The sequence below is a fragment of the Macrosteles quadrilineatus genome, unplaced genomic scaffold (genome assembly GCF_028750875.1).
Source record: "Macrosteles quadrilineatus isolate MER2022 unplaced genomic scaffold, UCM_ALF_1.0 Scaffold_2__2_contigs__length_208266976, whole genome shotgun sequence".
Lineage (NCBI taxonomy): Eukaryota > Metazoa > Arthropoda > Insecta > Hemiptera > Cicadellidae > Macrosteles > Macrosteles quadrilineatus.
The window spans coordinates 56406062-56428308 of record NW_026542595.1 but is presented as its reverse complement, the minus strand read 5'-3'; the positions used below and the strand labels follow the sequence as shown (position 1 = coordinate 56428308).

The 22247-nt window shown below is 33.6% G+C and overlaps 2 protein-coding genes across 6 annotated transcripts in view; one reads left to right on the top strand and one right to left on the bottom strand.

The window, feature by feature from the left end:
- LOC128986819 (uncharacterized) overlaps window positions 1-4748 on the top strand; it is a 31936-nt gene extending 27188 nt beyond the window's left edge. For all 4 annotated transcript variants that reach the window (XM_054407359.1, XM_054407357.1, XM_054407361.1 and 1 more), the window contains exon 12: window positions 4517-4748. In XM_054407359.1, the coding sequence (XP_054263334.1) occupies window positions 4517-4677 (161 nt within the window). In that variant the 3' untranslated portion in view covers window positions 4678-4748. The remainder of the gene's footprint in view (window positions 1-4516) is intronic.
- Window positions 4749-6794: 2046 nt separating this feature from the next.
- The window catches only part of LOC128986006 (ubiquitin-like protein 3), a 113092-nt gene continuing 97639 nt past the window's right edge, over window positions 6795-22247 (bottom strand). Inside the window, exons 3-5 of one of the 2 annotated variants that reach the window (XM_054406062.1) lie at window positions 19506-19614; window positions 17894-18058; window positions 6795-9719 (exon numbers count right to left, since the gene is read on the bottom strand). In XM_054406062.1, the coding sequence (XP_054262037.1) occupies window positions 9655-9719; window positions 17894-18058; window positions 19506-19614 (339 nt within the window). In that variant the 3' untranslated portion in view covers window positions 6795-9654. The remainder of the gene's footprint in view (window positions 9720-17893; window positions 18059-19505; window positions 19615-22247) is intronic. The other variant, XM_054406064.1, reaches the window with a different exon arrangement.

The following is a 22247-nucleotide window of genomic DNA, read 5'->3' as shown; positions in this document are numbered from 1 at the left end:
TAGGGAATAAGCTATTACCGTAGTACTCATGGTAAGACCTGGACCCGGGACCGATTTTTTTTTTCGTTTTGAGGTCCCTAGAGGCCAAAAACACCATCCGTTCAAATTCATATATATATATATATATATATTTATATCTTATCTCACTAATATTATAAATGTGAAAGTTTGTGTGTTTGTTTGTTTGAAGGTCAATCACGCATAAACCACTGGATGGATTGGGCTGAAATTTGGCATGATGATAGCTCACATTCCCGATTAACATATAGGCATATTCTTATCTCAAAAATCCCTTCGGGCTCCGCCCCAGTGGCTCTGTAGTTCCCAATGTTAACCTTATGAGTATTCATATTTAAAGGGAATTAAAGAATTTAGTCAGCTGTTTCAACTAAAAAAGTTGGTTCTATGATATACAAAAGCATTAAAAAGTTATAAGATTTACCAACAGGGTGCAGCACTATATTTTTTTCATTTACGAAAACAGCTAATTTGAACTAAGCAGCAACAAAAAACTTATTTGCAATGAGAATTGTCACAGTAGGTTTGTTTACAGTTATGTTTATGTTTTTCATTTCATGAATAATTTGTGATATTTTGTGGATTATTTATTTTTCTCTACTGTTTAGGTGAAGTGGTAGAACATTATGGCTATGGTAGATAGATGTGTAATACTATAGAATACTGTGAATTAAAAAAAAAAGCAAATTTTATCAAACTGTGTCCTCCCTTATTGCAAACGCAAAGCTTGAGTATAACCATAGACAAAGAGAATTAAATATAGACCGTCAGCTGTGCTGCGGTTACCATAGGTTCTGGCGCACACCGCTGGGATCGCCACGGTAGTTACAGCGTACACGCTACGTAAACTACAGCGGTGTGCGCCCGAACTTATGGTAACCGCAGCACGGCTGACAGTCTATATTTAATTCTTTTTGTCTATGGTATAACTGCAATAAGCAATTTATACTTATATTCCAACCCCGTACGAAGGACGGGTACTCTGCTAGTATATATATATATATGTGTGTCCGTTAGCGCGATAACTCGAGCAAAAGTTATCCGATTTTGATGAAATTTGGTACAAACGTGTAAACCTACGTTTATTCGAACGAGTTCGCGAACCAGCATGATCGGACCATGGGAACGGGGGTTTATGGGGGCTTTTATGGGGTAAAAATGGGTTTTTCCCATTTTTGACCCAAAAAACATAAAATTTTGCAATTTCTTTTGAAACTATTTTGTAGAGCTTAATAAAACAAATAATTTAGTATATTGAAGCGTTATAATGCGCCTAATGGTTACGGAGAAAATTCCAAAAAATTGTAAATTTAAAATTCCCATGTTATTCTTCTGGAGAATAAGTAAACTGTTGTAGTTTGCTTGTTTATAAACATATTTTGCCCAAATTTGGAAAATGTTTTTATTTTTTACTAACTATTAACATTTTACATAAAAATCACTTTTACCCTCCCCCTCCCTGTTGCAGCAAACCTAAGTATGTTTTAAACTGATTCTATTTAAATAGGGAATAAATGTGATATTGTTAAGGAGACATTTTAGTGTAAATCCATTCAGGGAAATGGAAATTCGCTTAGTCTGAGGTTTGCTGCGGCGGGGGTATTATTTATTATCAAGCCGCATTTATTTTCATCAAATCAGTGATTCTTCATCAGGGCTGTCTTTGGAATCCTTGTCTATTGATAATCGCTTGTATACGCCAAGTTTAAATTACGATTTCCCCGAAGATATATTAATTTTGTTTTTGCACCCAAATTCACTATCAAAATTTTCTTGAATTAGAGATTGTTATTTTTAACTTCTTCCTGTTTGTTAACTTGTATTTATTGTTGCTATTTATTGTTATTTGTTTTTATTGTTCAATTATTGTTGTCAAATGTTATTGCTTGTTACTGTTCTGAATTGTTTTACATTTTGCACCTGTTATTTTTCTTTAAATTGTATAATAATCTAAATCTTCTTATGTATTGGCGTCAGCCGTTAGTCAATAAATAAATAAATAAATTTGCAGAAGGAAACTCCAGCTGCACCAAAGTTACTATATTTTGGCAAAACTTTTGCTTGTATAACTGGTACAAATTCGAAAGTAATCAAAATGCTCCCGCCGCAGCAAACCTGCAGACTAAGCGAATTCCATTTGCCTGAGCAATAACCATTAAAAACACTTTGCTATTTTTTTTTTTATTTAAGCTCTTTAAAATGGTATAATGATACTTTTGGAGAATTTCATTGTTTTGAGGGTCAAAAATGAGAAAACCCAATTTGTATCCCATTAAACCACCCATGGTCAGATCATGCTGGTTTGCAAATTCATTCAAGTTTATCCTGTCCTACATCTTCAAGCCAAATTTCATCAAAATCGGACAAAAATTATTTAAGTTATTGCGTTTACAGCCGTATATATACAGGGTGTCCCACGAGAGGTGTCTCAAATTGATAACGGAAAAACGGCTTAACCTACAAGGATGAAATAAAATTATTTTCCACTAAATCGACCCCAAGGAATAACGTAAAAATTAAAATATTTTAAACTTTTTTACGATACATTTTTGAATTTTCAAATGTAAACATATGTTGTGTTATACAGCATCTTAAATGTATTTAATAGAAAAACATTTTGGCTAAAACAGAAATTAATTATCTTTTTCCCGTTTTAAAATGGCGGCAGTTTTTTAAATCTATATTTTTTTAATACTCTGTGTTTCCTATACCAATGCACTTAGCCCTTCTCCGGTTAAATGTTCTTACTTGTAATGAAATTAGCTTTACTCTGATATCCTAGAAGAAAAAGGTTTTTTGAAAAGATAAAAATTCAAAAAAAAATTTTTGAATTTGCAAATGTCTATTGTTCAAAATTGTCAAATAGAAACATATGTCAAAAGGCACATCATTTTATAGGTTTTTTTATTCTGAACAACTTTGTAATTTACACTTAGGGGCTAAGTGCATTGGTATAGGAAACACTGAGTATTAAAAAATATTGATTTTTTCCAAAAAAAACTGCCGCCATTTTGAAGCGAAAAAAGATAATTAATTTCTGTTTTCGCCTGAATGTTTTTCTATTGAATACCTTTAAAATGATGTTTAACATAATATATGTTTACGTTTGAAAATTCCAAGATTTAGACTAGTGACCCTCAGTTTTTGGCACACCCTGTATCGGGAAAACGTTAAAATATTTAACAATGGTACTTTGTTCCTTGGGGTCGATTTAGTGTAGAACATTTTTTTCATAAAAATAAAACAATTAGGTTACCAAGAATAACAAGTTTATGGAGATTAATGCCAGAAGAATATTTGTCCTTGACCTATTACAATTTTGAAATATAGGATAACCTTACCTTAGGCTAGGCGCGCACATGAGCGATTATTTTGAGGCGACTATTTCATCGGCCCATCTGTGCATCATGTATTTGAATGGAAGCGCGCACACAGGCGATCGAGAATTGCGCCGATTTTAAAATCTGGGTTTTGCCACAGATTTGTAGGCGAGGCGATGTAACGTACAGATTGTTATCAGTCCGCGCACATGGTCGACTAAAAAATCGGCCAGTCCCTTGTTTTTCTCCACAGGAGTCAGTGAACTTCAGTGTGAGTTGTGTTGTTATCTTTGCTAAAAAAAGGCCACAGCTGTTATAATATAAGCTGAAACTTTCAACAGACATTCTCTAGTAATTAAAGAACTTTTTACTGTCATCACGCAAAGTGTATAGTTTATAAAACTGTCGATTTAAACGTCTCTGACTTACTACCGGATGAACCTAATATTTAAGTTGTCTTCTTTTTTTCTTTGATCTAATTAGAAGAGCACAAACACAGGTTAATTCAACAAAGTCCATTTTAGTATAGCTTAAACGCACTCAAAAAAATCCATTTCTCGACTAAAAAATCGTCACGTGTGCGCCTGGACATAAATCAAGGGCGATTTATTTTTGGCCGTTTGTTTTTATCGGCCAATAAAAAAGTTGACCGTGTGCGCCAGGCCTTAGTTGTCTGCAGTAGTCTGCTGTGCAGGCCAGTGGCGGCAATAAGAGCCCGTGCCCCCACCCTCCCCGCATGTTTGTTTGCCGGGCCGCCCTCTCCCAATAATCTTCAAAAACATTATCATCTGTTGCACAATCGCGGGCCCATGTCCCGGTAAAATTTCCCGAAAAATCCCGGTCAAGACTCACAGGCCCTCCTAGCTCGCAAGCCCCCGGGCCCGCTATTGCCGCCACTGGCGCAGGCTGCAATTATGTGTTACATTACAGTATTGTTTTTAGACTTCCAGCAATCAAAAAGCGAGTCTAGGCAGCTTTTAAAATTAAATATTATGACAAAGTACAGCACAACGACTTGTCATCTGTGACGACTGGACAGACGTTAAGGAGACGAGCACGTCTCTGTTAGAAAGTGTGTGATCAGCACTTGTGTATCAACATAAGACAAAAACTTCCTTACTTTCTGAATAGCCGTCATATTTGCATTCAGTGTTGATGTAGCACTGCTGTTGTTACAGACTTAGGGGATGTGGAGAGTGTAGAGAGAGCAACAACTTCCCTGACATCAGGTAGTGACATTCTGAGAGAGCTGAACCCATCCAAGACAGACTCTAGCAGCAGTGTCATATCTGCAGGCTTTGGAGAAGATAGTAAACACTCATCTGATTTTTGGGAGTAATCAGTAATCATTATGTACAGTGTATAAATGTGTAAAATATAAATTTCATTAAATGTATTCATAGAAAAATCTTTGTTGCACATGCCCATTTGAATACTATTTTTTTGTACTTATAAACTCCAAACAAAACTGAAAGTTTTGATATGAGAAGGTATAAATTGTGCCCCTCTGTGGGTCAAGTTTAAAGATGTTCTAGACACCAGAGTGGTATTTTAATATAGACTTCATTAGTATGAGAAATCCTAACAAGTGACTGCAAGGGTTCAAACTCTCCTGTGGAACCAGGAGAAATCAGAAATTCTGTATTGTCCTTGAGCAAAACAATCTTGCAATAGACATGGTCACGTAGAGAAAAGCATGTAAACCTCTTTTTGTGGTGAGGAAGGCATGGTGTTAAAGAACTAGGGTATGATAGGGTATAAAAGACGGATAAGGTATCCCACTTGTGAATATAGGTTTCTTATACCACAGAGTGAATTTAGTCTTATGGTAGTTAAAAGCTAGAGAAAATGTTATTGTATGATGAGAATGTGCTTTTAATCAACTTGTATTAAATTAGATCTAGAGACCCTCTTTTAAGGTGCCAGACCCCATTTTAATGCATTTTCTGATTTTTAAAATTAAAAATATTCTCTATGAATAGTTATTGTCTGGTATAACTTCCAGAGAATAACCAATCTACAGTATAACCAATCTACTGAAATTGGCTTGGTGAAGTAAATTTATTTACACAAATATGTCAGGCTCAAGGATAAACTAAACAAGGTTTGTTTGACAATATCCAATTAGGATAAAAGATAAAGAGTTCAGGACTTTAATAACTAAAAAAACGGCTAATCTATGAAAAATGTCAAGAATATGTTTTTTTAGCATTTTTAATTCCCTATCAAACAATACCAAGATCAAAGAGATCGGACAGAAAAATAACTGAAATATAACGTTTTTTGTGTAAAAATAAGGCAAAGTTAGTCGGGGAACCCTAAATTTTGCCTTATTTTTACACAAAAACGTTATATTTCAGTAATTTTTTGTCCGATCTTTTTGATCTTGGTATCGTTTGATAGGGAATTGAAAATGCAAAAAAAGTATTCTTGACTTTTTTTCATAGAATTAGCCGTTTTTGAGTTATGTAAGTTAGAAAAATTCAATTGGCCGCCATTTTGAAATTTACAATTGGAACAACTTTATTATTTTTAATATTATAGGTCTTGTGTATGATAACCTGGTTACCAAATTTCATAATTATCAAATGAAAAAACAGATAAAAAATATTTTTGAATAAAAAACAAAATGGCGGATAACTGGGTAAATATGCATTTTCGGACATACCTTCGCAAACACTTTTTTCTTACTTTTCGTATGAGGATTCATTTCCCAAAGTCCTGAAACGTTTTTTATGGACATCCTATACATTTCATATTAAATCTTACCTACTTTTTGGAAATAAATATTGTTATTTATTTTTTCTGAATTGACTCATCAGCTGACTTTGAATTTTAAAGTTGAGTTAAAAAATTTGAAAAAATATTATTTTTAAAAAAGTTATAGGACTATATTGTATATAATTTGTTTCAGCAAAAAGCAGAGTGTACTGTATTATGATTAACCTTCCCTAAATTTTTGACCTATTTATTTATAGTTTGTACACAAAATTGGCATACTATATATAATATATACATATATTTCTCATGGGCCATAAAAATAACCATAAATGGTATTTAAATTTCATTATAAGAACTATTTTCTACTTTAAAAAAATAAGTATTGTTTTAGTATATTCTCCATAAAAATTTAAAGTTTTATTTTTATTTTATAAAATGTAAATGACTCTTCAGCTGACCTTGAACTTTAAAGTCAGCAGACAAAGAAAACAAGAATTCAACTACGCTAACCCTACAAAAAATACTAAATTTTCTGACGGATGGCATTTCACAAAAGACCACGATCGGCCATAAAATGACCGATTGGCAGTTCTAGGTTTTTAAGGTAGAATCACCACAGAAACATTTCAAGGGAAGAGAGGATAAATTTTTAATCAATCACTTGGTTATTATGTACCAAAATAACAAACTTCTTGATAGAATCATTACCAAAACTTCTTGGTAGAGGCGAGGTAGAATCATACATCTGTTTAGTGTTTCAATTGATCAACTTTATTCTAGATAATTGTCAACACTACTCGTCGTCAGCTAAATAAAATCCTAAGAAAAATTACAATCATCATTATGCAACATATTGTTATTTTCTTTGTTTTTTAAAAAAATATTACATCGCTAATATTTACAATAAACTGAAAGTGAAGACAAACATACATAGTGTGATAAAAGCTGGCCATTGGGGCCGACCCAAGCTGATCTATCACAGAGCTCCATTCTAGCAGGACATTCTATGACAGCTCTGAACTAACTGTTTATCATCAACACATCATTATAAACAAATAGATTTGATAATGAAAGTTCATCAAGAGATTAAATTCCTTCTAAAATAAATTATTATATGGCTATTTGCGGGAAGATTTCCTATTTAAGCCTGGAGAGGATAAAGTCTTGGAATAGCCCCGGATGAGAAACCCACTGAATCATCACTATCACATTACGAGGCCTGAAAGAACTATCTAATCTTTTTCTCTTACACCATTGAGCCTTAGATGATACAAATTATTGATTGTCTCGAATTCAAAAAAACAATTTTTAGTAATGAAATGAATATACTGTATTTTTTAACTATTTAATATTAATATTAGTTATTAATTAATATATACATTTCTATTTAGAATTAGCAACAACTATGGAGATCATTGTGTGACTGGTATATTAATTAGTGCACGGGACTTCTGTTTTGGAGACCAAGGCTTTTAGCATTATAACAATCCCATGATCTGGTTAATCATAGCCTAAGCTGTAGATTCGTTCACCTTATTAGAAGCAAACAATATATAGGACTGTCTCCCACTCGAGGAAAGCTACCAGAGAACTTCCTTCACTTAACACTATGAGGTGGTGAGGTAGTGACGATCATTAGCTTGGTAAAACATTTGATCTTAAATAGCTCAGTAACATTTGAAACCATACTAGGCCTGCTAGAATGGAACACATCTATTTAAGAAAGAATACAAAATTTACAATAAGTTTTTAAGGACAAATTTACATCTCATATATCCATTAATATTTTAACAATAATAAATCTGGTTGAAATCAGCCGCAACAAGAACGAATCATGCAGACAGACAAACATGGCGACTGGGAACATACTCTGGACTGTAATACACTCCGCGGACAGATAAAATAAACAGACACTTCAAACTTTACAAATAATAAATACTGCAACTACTCAAAATGTAAAGCAATGGTTTTAAATCAGTGTCAATAAATTTATGTTTGTGAATCTTCCTATTTTTTATGTGCAACTGTGTTACGTCAGGGAGTAACTGAAGTTTTATTGATAACCTATATACTTGCAGTAGCAGATATTGCCGAAAAAAAACTCATTAAATTAGATCAAGTACTTTTTTATTAAATAATTATTGTACTTGTAAAACATATATTTAACAATACACTTTTATTTGTAGGGCTTGAAAGCCATGTTTGAAGAAGTGTAAGGAATAAACATAAATTAATACCTCTGATGTGCCTATTTATAGTACACTGCCTGCCCTGAATTTTCCACTCATAAAGCATGATAGTTATCGTTATCTCAAAACAAGACATCACAAACTGTACACAGTGATTATTGAAAATATACTTACTGTAGGCAATAAATTGTAACAATAAGAAATAATATTTACATAATGTATATGGATTTGTGTTGATATTAAACACAAATATATTTCTACTCTAGTTTCAACAGCTTGGTGCTTTGCAATAATACTGCTATCAGAAACTCATAAGATAATTTATAGATAACACAGGGAAATGTGACACAGCCTGGTACAAATTAGTTAAGTTACACAGCTTGTTCTAATACACATAAAATTGGTTTACTAAGAAGGAAGTAACTGTCTGATATAAAACTATATTTATTATTTCAAACAACATAACAAAATAAAAAGTCTTTGAAATTCAATAAAACTAAAAACAGATCTCTGCTAATACAACATAATAAAGAGTATCTTTTCCAAAATGAAATAAAGTAACCTAAATTTCTATTAGAAAATAAAAGTAAATCTATTAAATAAAACAAAACTGATTAAAGCAAATTTATTAATAGCAAAAATAGTTACATACCACGTCAGGATAAGATTACAGTACTATTTTATAACTGAAGCCAACTGATACTAGAAAAGAACTGGTATGGATCATAAACATAAACAAATGACGTTTTTGGCCCGAAAGTAAACAAAACCATATGTTAATTAATTTTATTAGTATAGGGGTTTTGTTTACTTTTGGGCCAAAATGTCATTTGTTTTATGTTTATGATCCATACCGGTACTTTTCTAGTATTCGTGCTGAAGCCTGTTTTAATAGATACATTCAAGAGAATACAATATGATGAAAGTTTTCACATACATTAATTTAGTATAGTAATCAAAATAAGTTTTCAATTCTTAAAAAAAAAATACTGACACCGTACAAGTCATAGATTCAAATTTCTCCAACCAACATAGTGGTATTGCAAAAAACTGTTGAAACTAGAAGTCTATAAATTATGCCTTCTGGTGTTACTAAGGAAAATGTCAAACAAATCCTATTCAGGCCCAATATTATATACAAACGGCTTATAACAATCATAATATACTCCCATACATGAAGATACGGAGTCCCGAACACTAAACAAAGACACTATATATATTACACAAGTGACATGGACGCAACCGCAATCGCACTAGAGTCTGATCGTCACAACCTACAACCCGTCACTCTCGGCAGAAAGTCTTCGAGGCAAGAATAAAAATTCATGGGGAAAGACATTGAATCACATATACATTTGATGCACCCTCCTAGTGTTGCCTCGAGGTAGAAGTAACTTGTCTGCAGATTACAAGATGACACAGGAAGTGGAGCAGCAACTGCTTCCCCCTCCCTTGCTCTTCTGCCGTTGGTCTACAACAAACAGGTTCTTACATGAAATCATTGTTAACACACTTGATATTGCACACAGACAATTTTAGATAAGTACAATATTAGCATTCAATGCAGGAGGGGTTTCCGTACGTCGAACCCAAGTGAGCTAATGGTGTACAGTACAGCAACGCAATGTATTTCAATTTATTTACTACTATTTAGGCTAGTTCCCGCCTCAATGCGAGGATTACTCTTGTCACAGTAGCTGAAAGCAATATGAAGGATAATCGATACTATCACCAAGTATGAGTTGTGTTCTTTGATTACGTTCCTGTGGGATGCAGGTCAGGTCAACCCCAACTGAAATCAGTTGACAGAATGTGTGTGCAGAAAGATGTTTGGAGATAGAAAATGTGCACAATTAATTGTTATCAGGAGTTTGCAGAAGGCCGTACACATTGGCACAAAACGTCCCGGAAAGAGTGTTCTATCAGTTCCCATCGAGACAGTAATTAAAGTTAAAGTTGAGGAAACTTTGCTTGCTAATTAGCGTGTTTAAGACTACCAGGGTTTACCATGATTCTGGTTTATAGTGTGTTCTAAATATGAGTTCAGCAATCTATCATTGTCACACCACAATCCGCACTCCTTTAATTCCTTTAATTTGGTCACTTTCTAAAATCTGACTCAGATCTTGTGCAAAACATTGTAAACATTGAGCTTATATTCACGACCACCTCTAAACTCCTTCTTCCAAAACACTTTACTTCATTCAGATCTGTAAACTTGTGATGGACTTCAATAATGGTGTATGCCTTCATACTCTGATTCATAATTACAGCCCACTCTTGGTACCTAATTCAAACACTCAATAAATTGAAACTTTTGATAATTCAAAATAAAAGATCAGTCCGTAGAGAATCTCTCAACATTTCAAATATTTACCATGTATTTTGATACACTCGGCATTTCAAAGTCCAAATAAAAGGCAGGCCAATTTGGAACACGCAGTTATTTGAAGTTTCGTCGGCAAAACACTTTATAATTCGAAGTCAAATATCAAGCAGTAATTCAAATTTTCGTCAGCAAAACATTCTATAATTCAAAGTCAGGGCTCCCTTCATGTTATAGCAGAAAACTATACATTCTGTTCCACAGTAGTTTTGGACGTTTTGATATTAAGTTTGAGCAGTAGGCCTAGGTATCTATTTTCTGGTTGACAGTGTTTGCAGTCAAGCACAATTTTGAGGTTAGGTTCCTTTCACAATGCTTACAGTACATTCATTATCGTTATTCTATTGCATGTCATTAGATCGAAGCCTAAACCCCACAATATAATAAATTTGTAACAATCCCTATTACCAATAAAATAGCCCGTCGGAAAACAAATTATACCAGATTGAAGTATAACACTGGAACAAGGAACAATAAGCGGCAACCGAAACAACGTCTCACGGCAGTGGCTAACCTCGCATTGGAAAAATTGAACAATAGTTTATAAACAGTGCTTTGACGAGTGAGTGTACTCGTCGCGCGTCGGCGTTGAGGAGATTACTCGTCATGCACAGTGAATGAATGCGTTTTAAACTTAGTTTTGTAGTTCACCAAGTTCTGTTTCGTTGAAGCCTTATGTTGTGCCGAACCGTAGCCGAAGCTAAATTATTTGTTGTTTTATCATTGGACCTAATCATATATACAAACCCCTTTCGATTGCGGAAAAAAAGAAGTGCAAAGTAGAGTGGGGGAGTCAAGTCAGAAGTTGTACAGTAGAACTCTCTGTAATTCACTGGTTTATTTTTTCCTGATAAATCGAACTCTCGATAATTCAAAACTCTTGATAATTCAAATTGATTTGCTTAGCCCACCAATTTTGAATAATAGTAGATATTTTCCTTCCCATCGCTTTCAGACTATTAATTATTCATTAAGACAAGAATGATCATCTTGAAGAGGACTGGCTGGCTAGAATGGTAGCTACTGACTGGAAGAATATGGCGTTGGTCTTGGATTCAAACAAGCTTGATGGCTGCAATGAGCTCAATAGAGGCCTTAATTAAAAAACAACACTCGTATTAAACACTATCATGATTCAGCATTTCATTATTTTAGTGCTTACAATGAATAATCCCTGTTTCAGCTCTCCCATTCAACAGATCTTTACGATTGAGGTGCCATTTTAAAGCTTATTATCTCGCGGTGTGACGAATAGTAACCGAAAAGGTAATTTCCTGTAGGGCTTCACCCATGGGCGTTTTATTTATTTCGCTTTCTAAGAATTTGTGATCGTGACCAACTTTCTTTACAACGGTTTAAATGTGAACTATAATTTAACAACTGATCCTTCAAAACAACAAAAGTAGAGACAAAACAGTTTCTGAAAATGGATTTTAAATAAGCTACGTTTTTAGCGAATTTCCCTAAAGGGAAGTAGCTATTACCGTAGGTCTCATGGTAAGACCTAAGCCCGGGACCGATTTACTTTTTCATTTTGATGTCCCCAGAGGCCAAAAACACCATTCGTTCAAATTTTTATATATCTATATATAGATATATATATATATATATATATATATATATATGTGTCCATCCGCACGATAACTTGAGTAATTTTTGTCCGATTTTGATAAAATTTGGTTTAAAGGTGTAAGGCGGGTTAAACTTGAATGAGTTCGCGAACCAGCATGATCGGACTATGGGAACAGGGGTTTATGGGGGGTTTTATGTGGTAAAAATAGGTTTTTCCCATTTTTGACCCTAAAAACACAAGATTTCACAATTTCTTTTTAAACCATTTTGTAGAGCTTAAAAAAACAAATAATTTAGTATATTGAAGCGTTTTTATGCGCCTAATTGTTACGGAGAAAATTCCAAAAAATTGTAATTTTTAAATTCCCATGTTATTCTTATGGAGAATAAGTCAACTGTTGTAGTTTGCTTGTTTATGAACATATTTTGATCAAATTTCGAAAATACATTAATTTCTTACCAAACCACAGTACCTTTTAACATTTTACATAAAAAAACTTTTTTACCCTCCCTGTTGCAGCAAACCTAAGTACTCATTAAACTAATTCTGTTTAAATCCTACTAATATTATAAATGAGAAAGTTTGGATGTATGTTTGTGACAAGTGAACGCATTAACCACTGGACAGATTTTGTTGAAATTTGGCATGATGATAGCTCACATTCCCGATTAACGTATAGGCATATTTTTATCTCAAAAATCCTTTCGGGCTCCGCCCAAGTGGCTCTATAGTTCCCCATGTTGTTAACCTTATGAGTATTCATATTAAAAAGGAATTAAATAATTTAGTCAGCTGTTTCAACTAAAAAGTTGGTTCTATGATATGCAAAAGCATTAAAAACTTACCAGGATTACCAACAGGGTGCAGCACTATTATTTTTTTTTAATTTATGACAACAGCTAATTTGTAACCAAAAGATGAGTGAGCGTAGCGAACGAACTTTATCCTGGAGGCGAGTTAGCGTAGCGAACGAGCTAACCTGAAGGCAAGTGAGCGCAGCGAACGAGCTCCAACCTAAAGGTGAGTGAGCGTAGCGAACGAACTTCAACCAGGACGTGATTGAGCCATGCGAACGAGCTCACTTATGAAGTAAAACAGGGCAAAGCCCGCGGGTACAGCTAGTAGGGAATAAATGTGATATTTTTAAGGAGACATTTTAGTTAAAATCCAATCAGGCAAATGGAAATTCGCTATGTCTGCAGGTTTGCTGCGGCGGGGGTATTTTATAATTATAACCTGATTGAGGTAGGTAAATAACTTGTTACAGTGTGGATAACGTTTCACCTAATACTGTAATTGTCATAAACAAACTATAATCTTTGAAAACTAAAGGGTATTAAATTATACGTTTTGCTTTGGATATGAGTTTTTAACCCTTTTGAAAGGTGCAATTTGTGCATGGGTCTCATCTTAACTATTTACAACTATGTAGGCTGAAGTCTCTCAGGGGGCTTACATAGGATTTTTAAAAACTAATAATAGCTCTAAAAACGTGAGCAACTGGCAACTTTGAGTGGTATTATTACTATGTGGTCTTTTCTGAGATAAAATTGTGGCTATTGCAGTATTGGACACAAAGCTCTAACCGACTCACTCTCAGTCTCAACACTACAACACACTTAAAACTAAAATCAGCACTGTACATTATTCATTACATGTGTTACTATTCTCTTTTTTTCCTCTTGGTGTGCCGGTGTTCACCATTCCTGCCTGGAACGTCTAACTTTTGCAAAGGAGTCATCGCACATCTCCTTGCAAGCCCAGTCAAGCTTTACTGTGACTTTATGTTAAAAATATTTCTTGGAAAAAAATATTGTGAAAAAATTATTAAACTTCGCACCTAATGGTATATTGCCAAAAATCTATTTGATATTTTTGTCAATAACAATTAGGCTAATCTTATCAACTATTTTGTAACTTTATAAATCTACATTTTATTTAAGTACAGTGCATCATTTGTACATAACAATTAAAACCCTAAGTGAAATCTACGTTTTGACCCAGCTACAAAATAGCATAAAGACTTGTGAAGACTAACTTACAATACTTTATTAAAGAATCTAAAACATGGAAAAGCCAATATGAAGAAAGGCTTTGTTTGGCTAAGGAGAAGGGCATTGCCGTCTGCAATCTTGTTTTACAGACAATTTCAACTTTATAGTTGTGGGGTGATTTACTGGTAGCCGTCTTTTTAGGAGACCGAGTTAAAGTTTTTTTACATATTAATCCAATAAAAACAAACAGAAATATGTAATAAAGTTACGAAAAAAGATACTTAGGTTTGAGAAACAGAACATGTGCACCACATCTTTAGTTTTATGTTGATGTTGCATACACATTAATTTTTAATGTGAAAACTTTGAGAACTTAAGCTAATGAAATGAAAAGCCAAGGTAAATTGTTATCCATAACACAATTCATCTTTGCACTTTTATAGAGAACTAGCTGTACCCACGGGCTTTGCCCCGTTTAACTTCGTAAGTATTAATGAATTAAATTAAAAATGAGTATCTCCACTAAGCCTTTGGTTATATTGGCTCTATTCATGAAAAAAATCTGCTCAATTGGTCAAGTCGTCTTCCTTTCCTAATGTGGTTTTATGTCAATGCTCGTTAATTTTCAAGATGAGCTCATTCGCATGGCTCAATCACGTCCTGATTGAAGTTCGTTTGCTACGCTTACTCACCTTTAGGTCGCTGCGCTCACTTGCCTTCAGGTTAGCTCGTTCGCTACGCTAACTCCCCTCCAGGTTGAAGTTATTTCACTACGCTCACTCACCTTTTGGTTGCAAGCTGTTGTCATGAATGTAAAAAAATAATAGTGCTGCACCCTGTTGGTAAACCTATTAACTCTTTAATGCTATTGAACATCACAGAATCAACTTTTTTAGTTGAACCAGCTGTTTAGACTCTTTAATTCCATTTAAATATGAGTACTCATAAGGTTAACATGGGAAACTCCAGAGCCACTGGGGCGGAGCCCGAAAGCCCGATCAGAATAAAAACTACTTAGTTTTCCTATTTAATGCCCAAAGAATCGGTGTACCGAATTCCAGCCTCCTAGGTAAATGGGAAGTGGGAGAATTAGTGATGAGTGAGTGAGTGAGTGAGTCAGTGAGGGCTTTGCCTTTTATAAGTATAGAGAAGATAGAAAGTTCACCTAAGCCATTGACACAAAATCATTTGTTTTATTAATTGGCACTCAAAACACAAGAACACAGGGTAAAATGTACTTGGCTGGTGAAGTTTTGAAGCAACAAACAAGAAGATGGTAGCCAACTTTCTAAGAGAGTTTAGTTTCGTTCTTACTGCCATAAAAAGTTTCAAAACTGTACACTCACTCTTTGTTAATTCATTTTTAGATGCTCTGCCTCCCATCATTTTGTAAAGTGTCGGGGAAATTTTAACATAATCAATACAGTAAAACCTTGATAACAAGACTTTCATGGGGATTATTTAATAAGATTTGAAATTAAGGTTGACTTCTTATCGGAGTTTGCAATAATAACATGTGATTAGGGGTAAAGTAAATTCAAGGAAATTTGAAAATGACACAATATTATAAGTTGTGAATTGTTATTGAGGTTCCACTGAACTAATTTTAATAATTAGACTCTAAATTAAAATTTACTTTGATAGGTGCTAATAGTTATGATGTTATTGAAAATGTGTTGTCAATATACATGTCTGAAATTTAATATGTGGGTTACACACAAATTTTTCATAGAAAAAAATACCAAACCTTGAAATTTGTTTTACAAAAATTTATTTGGACTGTAAGCTTGTTTGTTGAAATAATTTGTTTAATGATAGTAAAAGCTAGTAACATTTTAAAAGATTAATTTTTGTTAAGGGGATTGGTCCAATAGAGCATCTATACACATGATACAATAAGGCTTACCTCTGTTTCATACCTTTTTTAACTGTCTACTTAAGCAATCTTTACAATTGAGGTGTCATAGTAAATGTTACGATTTAGCAGAGTAACAAATTATAACTATCAAGGTCATTTTTTTTACCCCTAGCGTTTGAGGTTTTTTTTTACTTTGCTTCCAAAGACGATTTAGCAGAGTAACAAATTATAACTATCAAGGTCATTTAACTTAGGGCTCCCCACCCCTAGCGTTTGAGGTTTTTTTTTTAATTTTTCTTCCAAAGACTCAGTGACTCTGACTAACTTTCTTTATAACTGTTTAGATATGAACTTGTGAGCAGCTGATCTTTCAGTTGAATGTTTAACCACAGTCAGATTGTAAACGACAATGGAGTTGAAAATGGATTTTAAATAGGCTGCTTTTAAATAACTGTAAGCTGATTGAGGTAGTTATATTAGGCCTACTCGTTATGATATAGATCTACAATCTACGTCTTATTTAAATAATAATTTTCTTACACATAATATTTGAAAAGTAAAAAGGATGTTGCATTGTTCAGTTTGCCTCGGACACAAGTTTTAAACTCTGTTAAAGTGTGCTATTCGCACATGGGTACCCTTGTAGCACTTAGGCTATTTAACCATTCTATCAGCCTGATTTTTAAGTTGTCAAAACACGTCAGGCTTATTGCACTGGAACAACATGAACTGTGACACGAACACAAGCTTAGAGATTTGATAAAGGTTACTCCCTGTTCATTCTTAGAAAGCGACTTAAACTTTCTAGAGAGCATAACAGTTCTTTGCTCCAATGTCCTTGCTTGGACTGATCTCAGCCTTTTATCACTATGTCACTTGCTATAATGGCCATTAGTCCCTATTTCAATTTTTTTTTTCATCAGGATATTTCTAACAGCAAAATACTAACCAGCCAAATCATGGTGTTCTTTCTTTCCTGTTTCTTTAATGGACCAACATTGTGTGAATCTTCTAAAAATGTAATGAGCACATACAGAACTTTTTGAAAGTGGAACTATGGCATACTATGTATATGGTACTGAATGGGTTGATACCTCAGAATACTTGTCTTGTAAGCAATAGCTAATGTCTGAGTTTGGAAAAATATAAAGCGTTATAGAAGAAATTTTGACTGAACATTGCCAACATAGACTTGGTACATGCGATTAGCCGTTTTGTCTTTAAAATGCAGTATGTTGTTATGTATGTTTTACCATTGACAATGGGTAGAACGTTCTATTTATCAGCATATTAAAGTTTTGGTTTAGTTGAATTGAGTCACCAGCAGATTGTACTAAAATTACTGATTTCAATGGAAAATGTTAAATTTTTAACTAAGGCAAACTCAAAGGATAACTTATTGTAACTACAGAATGTTTTATGTCACATTAATCATATCAGTAAAACAAAAAAGCAAGGGAGAAAATAACATTTTTAAACTGCTACTAACTCTTTGAATGGCTTATTCAACCATATTCTGTTAAAATAAAACAATGGCTACAGCTGGTCCATTTATCATGTGTTAGACAACGTAAATCATCACCAAAAATGAACTTCAAACAATTAATTGGTCCTTATTGGTTGGAAGTCTACTTCAGAATCTAAAAGTTAATGGTCATACACCTTCTTCAACTAACTGGGATCTTCAACTCATACCCCAATACCCAAAACCGCAATAACTTGAATCAATAATTGGTCAATTATTCGTATATTTATAAATTTACATGATGAATTATCGGAATGTTTTCAGTTCAGTGTTTGGGGACCCACATAGAGATGCCGTCCCAGGTCTCACCTTGAGAGTTAGGTTCGGGTAGATTTTCACGTGGCACTAAGTGCATGACAGTGGTGCGGCCGAAGGGCAGTCCTAGCGCGCCCAGCGTCACGTTGCTGTGCAGGAACCGGCCTTGGTAGATCAGTCGCAGGATCTCTGCCTTCTCCACTGCCTCCTCCGCCCAGTCTGCAACGACATTGGTCAAACATTAAAAGATATCTCGCAACGTCATTTCTGGAAAATGTTGGTATTCCAATTTCAAAAATTAGAAGACTACAGGGTTTTAACTACATAGGTTGTCATTTCTAAAGGATGAATTTAAATTGGTTTGTGATTCATAAAAAAAACACTTTTATCTGAGCTCATTTTAGCTCTTTATCCCCACTGCACAAAGTAAATGAATTTGCATTGAAATGGTGGGAATGCTCAGACACTTAAGATGGTAGTACTGGTCCCACCAACTACGATGATAAAAGTGATCTCATAGCTTTTTATTGCTTTATTTAAACCATAACAAAGCTACTTAATACAATTCTCAATTTTTGTTTTTTTTTATCCTAAATTTTCATACATTATAAAATTATGTAGGCAGTGAACTTCTGAGGTGAATTATGTGGATAGAACAATATCCTAGGAATTGATGACACAAAAGTTCTGTACTGAACCTGAAAATATGACAAAAGAGTAACGTCAATTCCTGTTTTCTCCTAACAGGCTATGCAGTTTTATATTTCAATATTGGATTTTTGGATTTATTTCCTATTTAAATAACAATATGTTTCATAAGTACTTAGGTTTGAAGGCAAATGGAAGGTAAATAAGTTTGTCTTTATTGAATTGTTGACATTTTAGTGTGTAATAATTACAGTGTACATTTGTCAAATTTGATCATAATAATATTATGATCAAATTTGACAAACTTGACAAAGAGTGATAAAAAAAATGCTTGCATAGTCTAAGCAAGCAAACTACCACAGTTGACTTATTCTCCATATAAATAACATAGGAATTTTAAATTTACTGTTTTTTGGGATGTTCTCTGTAATCATTAAGCGTACAACAACGCTTTAATATTCAAAATTATTTGTTTGCTCTACTACAGAAAGGTTTATGGAGAATTTGGAATTTGTTTTAAGGGTAAAACACGGGAAACCCCATTTTTATACCATAAAACCTGATTCCCATAGTCTGACCGTGCAATTTCACAAACTCATTTAAATAAACGTTGTTTTAAACTTTTATACCAAAATTCCATCAAAATTGGATGATTACGAGTTTCATGATAATGAACACACATATACTGCATATATACGAATTAGAACTAATGGTGTTTTTGGCCTCTGGAGACATCAAACTGAAAAAGTAAATTGGTCTCAGGGATAGGTCGTACCAAGGGGGTCAGTCAGTACTTAATTCCCTATATGGTCAATAATTGAAAATTTCAATAGGGTTAACACATTAAAATTTAAAAAAGTGTGTTTTTGAAGCACTAGCCTTGTAAAGAGAGTTTGAAATAGAATAAAGGATTATAATAAATTAAAAATTGGTATATTCTGATAAAAAAAATTTTGATATGTTATAAATAACATTCAATTGGATCTAAGATGAATATCCGCTAGCAAGTGTGGTTTACCTTCAGGCCAGTTGTCAAAGACATGTTGTGCTATGTCCCCGGCTGAGTCGCTGGGGCTGAACAGGTACTCCTTAGTCTTTCCACTCACTAGGATCAGTCTCAGGTTGATCTGTAAACATAAAACCACAGTCAGAACACAAATAGTACATCTAGATATATTACAACTGTTGAATACTGTAATAGTAGGGGTAGTTCCATGAGTAGATACCAAACAGACGGTTTAGTAACCATTGTTTTTGTGTGCACATAAGTATGTATCATTGTGTAATGTTCCAAATTGTACAATAAAGCACATTTCATTTCATTTCATACTTATGATGCCACTGTCGCGTCTAGAACAATGATTCAGAGAAGGGGTGGAAAAATAGGTGGTTTGGCAGTGAATATAATGTGAAATGAAGGCATTTCAAGGGAAATAAATGTTATGGTGATTGAGGGAAGGAGACTGTGAGGTGGACAGATGGTGGAGAAAGAGAACTGTAGGGAGGAGATGTGAGTCAACACTCAAGGCCAGAAATAATCGGAACATAACACATAAGTATGTAGTCTTCATCACTTTGTCCAAGAATCAACCAAATAAAAGGGTATTTTTAATGAGAATCACTTTAACACTTTTTTAACTTTGTCTACCATACTTGACAAGTGATCCACTCTTGTCGCATACGCTACTGCAGCATTAGCTCCAATTAGGTCTTATTAAGTTAAGGGAATGGGGAACTATTCAGAAAATAGGACCGAAAGAAGATTAAATCGCAACACAGTATTAAAGTTTAAGAAATAGAAGTACCGTACTACTCTTCACCGTACCTCGTCACCCACTATTTTACGATTATTACTGTAATTATAAAATACCATTTAACTATGACTGTATTGTTGGAATTGAGCTAATAACAACGAGAACAGTTCTATCACCAGTTCCGATCCACTTTTAATTACTGGAGTGCAGTGCAGTGCATGGCCCAGGCCAATCACAAAACCAATAACAAATGCTCACATTCAGATTTTCATATCATTAATTTGCTAATGCACTGCTTTCAGGTTTGCTTTTACATTTCCAAATTTACCAAATGTATGTTTCTTGTTGATGCTTACATGGGCAAATAGCTAATGAATTGTTATGATTTTAACATGCTATAAAAGTATTATACAGTAGTGACATTTTTATTGATTTTAGCTGACAGCAATAATTGGCTCATTATTTTTTACCTTATAACAAAACATTGGAAACTTTAATATAAAAAATATTCTAGAGGGTAACTAACCCAGTAACCTTGTTATAAAAAGCAGGGTCTACCTTGCATGAAATGGGGTAGTAGGTTTCTTTTTTTTATGTTGTTAGTAATATTACCGAGATGCTAAATCCAAATTTTCGACCTCGGCGACCTTCCGGATCACCTCCAAAAAGCTTAAAAATCGGCGGAATTTCGCACTATTTTTACGTTTGTGTGATTTTGACCCTGAAGCATCACTTTTTCATAAAGAACAACCATAACCATTTTTAAAGTACATTAAATTACCTATCGTTTAAGACCAAAATAGTTATTACAGGCATAATAGTTTTCAAGATATGACTCAGCAAACAACAGCTAAAATTATAAAATTTTGAAATTTTTTAAAGTTTGGCTAACGTTAACCCTAAAGCATAACTTCCTCATTATTTTTCATTGAAACAACCTCATTTACTTTAAAACTACATTAAATTACTCACAATATAAGACCAAACTGGTGATTATAGGCCTAACACATTGAGAGATATGACTCTCTCAAGTTTCATAAAATCTTCCATAAATGTTTGTATTTTAAGATTCAAGCTATTCAATTTGGTCAAATTTTATAAAAAAACCATAATAAGAATACTAGAGGTCCCATGCTGCTCTGCAGCGTTGAAATAAATATAAAATCGTAGAAATAATCTAATTTATGATTTTTGTTTGAGTAATACAGTATCTTGAACTTAAATGATTCAAACGATAAATATCTAAAATTAAATCCTAAAATTGACTGATTATTTTTAGTCTAAAACCTACATAAAAACATTAAAAATACTGCAGCTATTAAATTTTACATATATAAAATCCTTATGAAAAATAGTTTTTATATTGGTTGTTCACCTTGCGTTTGCTCGAAACTCGTCCGATTTGAATAATAGCTTAAGAAAACCAGTATTTCACTGAAGGTTCTTAGATTAAAATATATAGGATTGTAAAATTATAACTGGTGAAGGTACATCTTAAATTGGAGTAGAGTTAGAAAATAAATCAAATTATGTGTTTCGGTCGATTAATACGGTAGGTAAATATTTGCCGATGCTTTATGTGAAAACTTGGCATCTATGCCTTCAATTTGAGAACCCAATCATGAAAATCGATCGTGCAGAAGAGCCAAACCAACTCGGAAAAGAAAAAAAAATGTTGTAATATATAAGATAAACAAATTTATATTTTATTCAAAAACAGATTATAAGTTGTTTTTAATGGAATAAATCTATTGTAATTCAAATGTTCATAGGCCTACTATCAAGAGGAATTGATAGAAATAATGAAGAGGCGACAGTGAAAAAAGGTTTTAACTTTGCTGTCGTTCTGCAATGCTACATATTACTTCTTTTATGCCAAGTTTTTGCATCGGTAACTGCAGAATATGTTGAAATTAGGAAACAAAATGAATTTCAATAAACACCAGCTATTTACCACCAACGGGTTCTTCACCATTGTGTGTTCTGAAAAGTTCTAGACGGAAGTT